This window comes from Electrophorus electricus, chromosome 3, assembly GCF_013358815.1.
Source record: "Electrophorus electricus isolate fEleEle1 chromosome 3, fEleEle1.pri, whole genome shotgun sequence".
NCBI lineage: Eukaryota > Metazoa > Chordata > Actinopteri > Gymnotiformes > Gymnotidae > Electrophorus > Electrophorus electricus.
In genome coordinates, this window is record NC_049537.1 from 2,870,001 (window position 1) to 2,879,881 (window position 9,881).

The window sequence follows — 9,881 nt, forward strand, 5'->3', positions numbered from 1 at the left end:
TGGAAGTTGCTTGGGGTCAAAGCGTTTACAGCTATATGCTATAAATGTAAAATGGGTTGTTCCAAGTGTTAGTTTTACAAGTGCTTCTTTATGCAAGAAGCATTTTAACATTTTTTATTTTTTATACATCTGATAAATAATGAATTTTGGCTTTAGATTAAGAAAGTATTGCTTTGTATTAAAAATATTGGCTTTAACAGTCTGTAAATGTCAGTTGTAATCTGGATGAATCAGAGGTTGAATACTTCAGCAAGGCACTGTACAAATATACTAACACACACAGGTTACTGATGTTAGCATCAGACCCCTAAGCATAAAAAATGTAAAGAAAAAGTAAAACTGTGTAATGCAAGTTCATTAGGTAAAGGTTAGCAGTGCAGTGATAGTGCTATACAGTGTGTAGACACAGTGAAAATGTCCTTTTAATCCCTGTTCATTGTGCTGAATGGACTAATGTTGCTGTGTGACTGTCAGGGCACGAAGGGCATCTCCAAGCAGACCCTGAAGAGCCTGAGCTCTGGGCTGAGTGCTCAGCGGGCGCAGGGCTCCAGCAGGCTGGCACACCTACAGGACCTGAGGGAGAACCTGGTGTTAGAGCTAAACCGCAGAGTGAGGCAGAATCGAGGGAAGAAGAATGGAGGGAAATCCGTCGGCAACACACTCGCGCAGCGCCCTGCACACTCACACCGCAACACACTCACTCAGTGTAAGTGTACACACACACTCACACATATACACACACACACACACACACACACACACACACACGCACACTCAACCTGCACTCAGCACACTCACACCCCAACACACTCACACACACACACACACTCACACACACACACACACTAATACACGCACACACACACACACACACTCAACCTGCACTCAGCACACTCACACCCCAACACACTCACACACACACACACACACACGTACACAGCACAAGTACATACACACACACTCACAAACCCAACCTGCACTCAGCATACTCACACCCCAACACACACACACACTCACAAACCCAACCTGCACTCAGCACACTCACACCCCAACACACACACACACACACACGTACACAGCACAAGTACATACACACACACTCACAAACCCAACCTGCACTCAGCATACTCACACCCCAACACACACACACACTCACAAACCCAACCTGCACTCAGCACACTCACACCCCAACACACACACACACACACACACACACACGTACACAGCACAAGTACATTCACACACACTCACAAACCCAACCTGCACTCAGCACACTCACACCCCAACACATTTATACAGCATAAGTGTACACACAGACAAATCGCCTGGCATTCACCCAGTGTAAGCACATGCTCACAGACATTCAACATAAACACACAGATACTAATCCTTCATTAGCACATACAAACTCACACACATACTTACTCACTATACTTATACAAAAATACTTAACGTAACACACGCACGCATGAAACCTCCCAGTATAAAAACACACACACTTTTTATTGTATTCCACAATGTTTTATTGTATTCCATAATGTAAAATTCTTCTCTTTGGCTGGTGTACTTATCTACAGTGAAGAAGCAGCATGGTAGTTTAAGCATGGATAGGACCCCTAAACCCAGACTGAGCAGCTCCACACACTCTCCTCAGCAGACCCCTATCCCAGCCCCACGATGCAAAGCATCTCCACGCGCTCACACTCCCCAAGCACACCACACGAAGAGCAGGTACTCCCAGACACGCTCATGTGCGTGCACACACGCGCACACACACACACACACACACACACAGAGACACACAAAGTGTGTCACACACTTAACCACCACAAATAATAAAATACTGATAATAATGCCACGAGTCAGTCCGTTGTGCTTGCAGACTGTCAGCATTCCCCTTGCGTTTCAGCCGGTGTGTGTGTGTGTGTGTATAAAATGAGTGTTTTTTCTCTTTCAGCACTCCTCCCTTCAGCTCAGAGGAGGACGTGTCAGCTGAGGACAGCGCCTACATCACCAGCTCCCGGGGCAAGCCTTCCCCCTCCACCCAGCTCAAACCACCCACGGACCCACGGGAGCCGGGCACCGAGCTCGACTGGTCAGATAGCGAGGCTTCCAGTGAGCCTGAGGGGCTGCTAGCCCGTCAGGCTGCTGCTACACACGGTAACAGGAAAGAGGACGTGGCTGGCAGCCTCAAAGGCTGAAAAGGAAAGCCACGGCACTGTCGTGCTCCGTGTTTGGCTAGTAATCGTCTTGCTGTTGCTCTAGCAAGGTTCAAAACAGTAAACCATAGTCAACTGACACTGAGGCAGACATGGATACACACTGGCTTGCCGTAAGTGCCCTCAACCAGTGAAGTGCACTGCAAGTGCGAAACAACAGAGACTACAAAAAACGCTGCAGTGTTTGTTAGCTTGCTGGTGTTTGTCGTCATTAGAATGTTGTAATGACAACCTATAGGCTCTTCTACACAAACCAGTTCTGTCAGTTCTGACAGAGTGCAGCAGCCTGGCACATGAACGCTGGGACACCTTTGGTCACAGCTGCTTGCCTTTCTCAGGTTCGGTCGTCCAGACGTTGACGAGGAGTTTGGAAAGGCAGCTGAACGACCCGAAGGTGAAGCCCACTGGGGGGACGCGAGTGCTGCCCCCTGCCCCAAAGCCTTCACTTCGCCCGTCCATCATCAAACAGCAGGCGGTAGGTAACAGCCGCCCAGCGCGGCTCACCGACACCGTGCAGCTGAAGGCGATTCATCCTCCATGGTCCTAATCCTACGGACGCTCCGATTGACAATGTGTATTACACCGCTTTAGCATTTGGGATCAATTTAGAGTGTCGGTCGCCGACTCGAGCGTGCGTGAGGCAGCGTCTGGTTCTCTCCGCAGGTGTCCATAGAGGAGAGCGATCTGGAGCTGTCGTCCATCGAGGAGCTCTTCCTTGCGCCCACGCCCCTGCACAGGAGCTCGGACACGGGCGGCACCTCCGGAACGAGCGTGTGGAGCACTGCGACCAGCAGGGGGCGAGGCTGGTGAGACTCTGACCTCTCTCTGTGTCTTTAACATAGACGCACGGGGAAACGCGCTACGCTGTTCAAATACAACCCGGAAGACCCAGAGTGTACGGTATAAAGGGCAGCTTCCTGTGGCTTCACAATCTGCATTTAATTTATAAAGGCAGACACAATCATCAGTGAAGCAAATTATATTCAGTGATTTCATTAAACTTCATATAATTGTTTAAAATTGTGTAAAAAGCAGATTATGAAGGATTTTGCATATTTTTAATTCAGTCACCAAGCAGCAAATGCTAAGTAGCTCATGCTAAATGCATGAATGAGGCGTTTTCCCTAAAGACATTTTTGTCTTTAATATGAATGTTTATTGTGCCTTTCCATTCTGTTTTTACGGATCACTTGTGCAATTTTTTGGAGCGCTTTTCAAACAAAAAAAATGCAAGCAATAAATAATAAATGTCAGTGTAATCAGTGCATTGGGGTACTGAATGTTTATTTTTCAAAAAAATTCAGTGTAACAAAATTTAAACATAAACATGAGACTATATAAACATAAGCAGAAGAGAAAAATTAAACATCTTACAATTCTTAAATATCCTAATTGTAAATAAAAGTCAAGGTTTTTTTTGTTTAATTATTATCTTATACCCACTAGCAAACTACAACATGCATACTACTTTTCCATATGAACAGATGACTCTGAATGTACTAGTCTTCTACACAGAGCCCCACCTGTAGGCCTACGTCCCCTCCACCATCCTCTCGCCCACTGCGATCGCTCCTACTCATTACTCAGTTTCAAACGTAGTCAAATCTCTGGTTGGATCGGTGGCCGTCCATGCTCTGAGCTTTGTACGATTCGTTGTAGGCCTTGGATTTGCCCTCTGACCTGTAGAATCCACTTTGAGTTGCAGCTTTGTACGGTGTTCCTTTATAGCTACGGCACAGGAAACACAATGCACAATTATAAGAAAGAAACAACAACAAAAACCAGCAAACAATTTGATCGTGCACAACATTCATTGATTCATCGATCCAGGGTAAGGCCTCGAGTTTATGGAGGGAAACGGCGTCGTCAGACGAGCTCATTAAAACCCACCGATTGTCTGGCATCATTCCACGACAGGCCAAGCACAACATGACTCCGCTCACTACCAAGAGACCGCCGCCCACCCAGCCCCACAAACAGGGCGGAACCAAATGTGTATCTGAAAGACATATAGACATATCGCACGTTATGGGCTACAAACATGAATGCCAATGATAAACTGTTGACGAGAAAGTTTTTTTGGTTTTGTTTTTTTAAAGTGGTGTGAAGGGGGATGGTGATTTGCTGCGTTCTACCTCGGAGTTATGGGTGAGCCTGCAAAGGCCACGCTGCTTCCACCAAAGCCCACGTTCCCAGTGAAGGTGGTCAGCGTGAAGTTGGTCACAATAAGATTCGCAAAGATGGAAACGCCAGCAATGGCACAGATCCCTGGGGAGGAGGAACACTGCGTGCATTAAAAATGCATGAAAACGTAACAGCCGCAAAAATGAAATATTGATGATGGAGAATGAATATTTCTCACCCGCAATAACAAACATGGCCCCTGAAGTTAACGTCATGGTCGCTTTCACCCGGTCCTCCATGTTGCCCATTTTAAGACACTTCAGGGCAAAAACTCCGATGAAGGCCCCAATTACTCCCAGAACGATCGCCACAATCATCAGTGCTCTCACACCTTGGAAAAGGCCTGGAGACACCAGAGAGCAAACAACGAGCAAAGTTTACACCACATGTCTCAAATCCATCTCAGTGTCTCAACATTACACATTACACGTAGAGGACGTTGCAAAGCTGACCTCGTGCCAAAAACATCACTTGATGATAATTACAACCCACCAAACCCTTATCAGGCTTAGCATTTGGACCAAATTATGGAATCATAGAAGGTCCTCTGATGAAAAATGTCATTTGGGATTTGCATTTTAGTGTTTGGAACTTCAGCATTTCTTTAACATTATAGTGTTTTAAAAAATGTAATGAAAACTATAGAAGAGGTCATTGTTGACTTCTTGGACATTTGGGTTCATTTGCAAAGGTCAATATTGTAAAGGCAACGCCAGCATAGATAAGTGTCCTGCCAAATACCGTAAATGTAAATGTAAACGTAAACGTAAACCTATCGCCACTTCTGTCACCACTTCAAGCATTTGTAGCTTATTTACATTTTATCGGTCTGGGCCTGAGAAACAAATGTATCTTATCAAGGAGCCACACCCAGAGTGAAAAGTTGACCATTCTACTCAAACGACATCGACACCGCCAATGATATACTCCCCCCCCCCCCCCTCAAATTCCCATACATTTAAATCACTGGGAAAAACTCACCAGGTAATCCCAAAATACTAAAATACGGTCTACATTGTGTAGTACCATATTGTGTCCCCACACACGAATGCCAGAGTCCATAATATGCATAAACACTAGTTACTACAGTAAAAGAGCGGTCTTCAATACTCCACATGTCCATAGCTGTAGCTGAGGATATCAGAAATGTACCCAGCGCTGACAGCATGAATCCCACCAACTGCAGAACTGAGGTAGTCATTTCAGTCTGCTAACAGTGACCCTCCTCCTGCTCAGTCACTACCCTGGACCATGCTATGAAATGGCCCACGAGCATCTGGTCCTCTCTTATCATCGTGTCTAGGGGGAAGCTGCTCATATCATTTGTTTGCACAAAATTTTCATGTGATCCTTTCCAGGCTGCAGTATCGGGTAACACTTTCGGGGCAGCTGTTTCCGGATCTGACTAATTAAGGGTGTGCCTCGAGTAACATTTTACCGCCCAAATGCATAATTCATACCCACCAAACATCACAATCTTTTTTTTTTTGCCTTTTCTTTTCTATTACAATAACGCAAATGTCAATTTCAGAATTTCTTAAAATTAGTTTTTCAAAACTCTTTCTAAACCAAATATAGTTACTCTGGCATCAAATAGGTTCATTTTTCATTTACAAATTTGTAGATTTTTCAGACTTATTCTGATCATTTTGATTCTATGTTTCCCCACGATGATTAAGATCTGTTTTAAACATATTATAGAAAAATTATACAATAAATATAAATATAAAATATTTTTTCGTTCTAATATTCTTGGAATATTGTTACATACAACCAAATGTAAATTTATATTTATATTTAATATTTTTCGAATATTTAATAAAACATACTTTCACTACTTTCAAACATACTAATATACATTTGTACATTTTCAAAACTAACATTTTTAAAAACTAAATTGTATTTTTAAAACATTTTATAAATATATAGTCTGCATGTGGATAGTCTGCTAGCGGAATAGTGGCACGTTACCTGGAAGGCCCAGGATGGTGAAATACGGCCTGCACTCTGTGAAGCCAGAGCTCTGCCTGACACAGGACCTCCACAGTCCCGCGTAGCTGTAGATGGCGGTAACGGGGTTGTCGTACAGGTCCTCCGTGCTCCACATGTCCATGCCTGTGGCTGCGATGATCCCCGCCAAGCCCACGATGCCCAGCACAAAGCCCATCACCTGGCACAGTGTCACTGCCATGCTGGTGCCCTCGTCTGCCTCTCTGCCCCCGTCTCAGTGTCCTGGCCCTTCGCCTGCGGATTCGTCCCACGAGTCCTCGACTGTTCGAGCAGTTGGTACAGGTCTGGCGCAGCTGGCGCTGACCTTGTTTATGACTGCCCCTCTGCAAGTTTTTCCACAGTCCTTCGCAGGCAGGGTGGGTCTATGAGGTAACGCTCACAGTGAGGAGGTTGGACTCAGAACAGTTTGTATCGAATTTAATCGAAACTTAGATAAGCAAATTTGTGAAGAAACTTGAGGGGAAGTTTCTATGTTTGCAGTATTTGTTTTCTAAATGTTTTTTTCTCTTTGTGCATTTAAAGTTCCCTAAACCTTACATTGTATTTTATTTTAATGAAACATTTAGACAATAAATACTAGATTAATACAACTGACACATATCTATTTTACATCAATGTTAGTAAAAACGTTTTTACAACATTGTTTTGACACTGTTACCCAACACGATAGCGAATAATATTTGTAATAAATCTGGATTTTACACTCATCTACCTATTAGAATCACTGTCCTTGTAACTACACTCACTGGCCAAATTCTAAACATATTTAATAGGTGCATTTATAAGAGTGCAATAATATATCTGTTGCTAATCTCATCTTGTTATCCACAATGCACCATTCATGCTCATTTTCTGACCATATGACCGTTGCTGATCATTTTTGGATGGCAGATCACACACAACACAGCACTGGTAGGGGCTTGGCTGTGGGTGAGCACCGCAGGGTTGAGAGGATCCCATGGCCATTACAACCTCCAACCCAGAGCAGTCCTGGGGAACAGAAAGCTTTGCCCAAGCTACATCACAGGAGATGGACTCTAAACTCTAGTAGTCCACGTACAACCTGTTTCTAATGGCGGTTCTAATGAAGTGATGGATGGGTGCACAGTCATATCAGTTCCTGATGGCAAAACAATAATGGTTCCTCACAGGCAACAAATGTAAACACAGATATCATTATTGTGAAATGAAACCAATACTGGCCGACACCACTTTACTCGCAAGGGCCAAACACCAGTGGCTGCTTGCGTCATTTTCCATTCAAAAAAAAATCATTTTAAATGCCTGTTAAGGACAAAAAGCGAAGTTTAACTTTGAGAACTAACAATAATTTCCCCATTTACTTTTTGGCAGTGCCTCCTAGCAGTGCCTGAGAGACAAGCTTTCTCTTTTAATCCAATCCCAGCTGAAGGAACAGCTGCTTGCCACATTCCCACCACTAAATTGCGAATTCTAGAAATGCTTTCATGGTCACTGCCATTTTTTGGGAGACTTTTTGTAGCGGTGCGCCATTGTTGGTGTATGGTTGGATTTTTGCAGACTCTGATAAAGACTAGTCGCTCTTGGTAGATAAGATTTACACGACTCTGCTCACGTTAGAAGCCCCCCAGCATTGCAAGAGCTTGACCACAGTTTGTCCCCAAAGTTCACAGCCCCCCTTGCTCATGGTTCCGCCGGCCTGTTCCAGCTGGGACAGCATCAGAGGAAGCCAGCGAGCTCGGTGCACAGGGCCCAGGCGTCAACGGCTCAGGCAGCCAATCAGAGAGAGGCAGAACCACCAGCGCTCACTCTGAGAAAATGGCCACTAAAAACCATCAGTGACACGGAGTCTCCGCCATTCTGAGACAATGGCCCAAGTGACCCGACCCATGGAGTTCTGCGTTTTTTGTGATTGCGTTTGTGTCTGAGAGAGTGTCCTGAGAGCACTTTGAAGATTATATGGAAACGTCAACGGAATTCAGAAATGACACAGCACGAATACAGTACACTGTGGCACGGAGATCTGACGGGGAGGATCAGGCCTTGTTCACACAATGTCTGGGCTACCTGTTCTTATCGCTCTGTCAACAGAGCAGGTTACCTTGGCTCTCTTATCGGTGCCATTTCAATGCAGAATGAGATTAAATGTTGACTAATACATTTCCCCGTTGCTCACCTGGCAACACCCCTCCTGTGTCCGACCCCTCCTCCCCCTTTCAGTGGGTGCTTGCGTTTGTTTGCACCATTATACCCCTGGCCTAGAGCAGCTCACATCCGCACAAAGACGCATAAAAGTTTCTTGCCTAAAGATCGGGTCTGCCCTTCCTTGCTCTAGTACTCTGGGCACCTGCAATCACTGTTGGCTGGCCATTAGTGAAGTATCGGGGAACGTCTCCGGAGCAGCCCAGCACTGGGCAAGATGAAAGGTTCTCTGGGAAAATGATGACAAATGGGGGCATTTACAGCCTTTCACCTGCAGACGCGCGGCCTACTTCCTCAATGACTCTCCTTCACAATAAACGTGGAGTAATTTGCATTGCCTCCATCTCGCCACTAGAGGGCACAGACATGACAGTGTGGGCAGCACACATGACAGCAGGGAGGATGATGTGCAGAGAGCACAATGAGAGATGCTCCTTTTCGCTCGGAAACCCGTTTGTGTTTTTCCACTGGTCTCCGAGGCTTCTTCTCCGATGTGGGCTAACCAGGAGGCGGACAGTATGTTTTCCGCCCAGTACCCTCTGCGAATGTTGGCTAAAAACAAAGCTGTCTCCGAGATTCCTTCTTGTTCCGTCAGCACGCGGTCGTGGTTCCTCCCTCGCTCCTCGGACGTCCTCTGTCATTATGTTCTCCATGTTGAAGCCCCATAAAGTCACTGTAGCTTGTCCCTCAGTGTGGTGATGGCGCATGTGGAATCTTCTGGGATTCACACCGTGGCCCTGAGCATCACAGAACCGTCCGGAGCCACTACAGGAGCCAGGACGGCGGGCCACGTCCAGTGCAGCTCTCAAACACCGTGGGGAGCAGAGCGACAGTCACTGACACATGAGAAGGGAATGAAACAGAGGAAACAGAGATGAACAGTGATGGAACTGACCCGGGAATGGTCAGATGTATGCATGGGTGAGCTCACTAGACATTTATGAAACACTATGACCAACAGCTCTGATCCACAGCATGTCATTCTGATATGAGATAAGAGACACTTTAACCCACAGCTTAATCTAATGTACTAGGAAATGAGGAGGTCACTGCGTTGACGTTACTCAAGCCACATGCCCAGTCAGGGAGGTTTTCAAACACATCTTCTAAAACTACTCTCTCTACACCACCACGTTTGATATCCTCACCGCCAAACTTTGGTCTGACCTTTCAAACAACCGCGACCAACGCAGACACCCCCCTGCCCAGAGCGTGAGCTCGGGCTGTGCTCCTCCACAGCGCGTCCGCCGGCGCAGCTTTGGCAGGCAGGGCCGGGAGGCTGGGGTC

At 45.8% G+C, this 9,881-nt stretch overlaps 2 protein-coding genes across 2 annotated transcripts in view; one reads left to right on the forward strand and one right to left on the reverse strand.

Moving 5' to 3' along the window:
* dzip1l (DAZ interacting zinc finger protein 1-like) overlaps positions 1 to 3,173 on the forward strand; it is a 12,286-nt gene extending 9,113 nt beyond the window's left edge. Inside the window, exons 12-16 of the mRNA XM_035524599.1 lie at positions 475 to 706; positions 1,578 to 1,731; positions 1,958 to 2,160; positions 2,558 to 2,694; positions 2,883 to 3,173. Of these exons, the coding sequence (XP_035380492.1) occupies positions 475 to 706; positions 1,578 to 1,731; positions 1,958 to 2,160; positions 2,558 to 2,694; positions 2,883 to 3,029 (873 nt within the window). The 3' untranslated portion in view covers positions 3,030 to 3,173. The remainder of the gene's footprint in view (positions 1 to 474; positions 707 to 1,577; positions 1,732 to 1,957; positions 2,161 to 2,557; positions 2,695 to 2,882) is intronic.
* Positions 3,174 to 3,797: 624 nt separating this feature from the next.
* Positions 3,798 to 6,654, reverse strand: LOC113575931 (claudin-18-like). The gene is given in 6 exon segments (XM_027007770.2): positions 3,798 to 3,947; positions 4,110 to 4,189; positions 4,191 to 4,218; positions 4,355 to 4,487; positions 4,582 to 4,746; positions 6,375 to 6,654. Coding segments are annotated over 6 exon segments (765 nt in total). The 5' UTR covers positions 6,595 to 6,654; the 3' UTR covers positions 3,798 to 3,808.
* Positions 6,655 to 9,881: the final 3,227 nt, after the last annotated feature.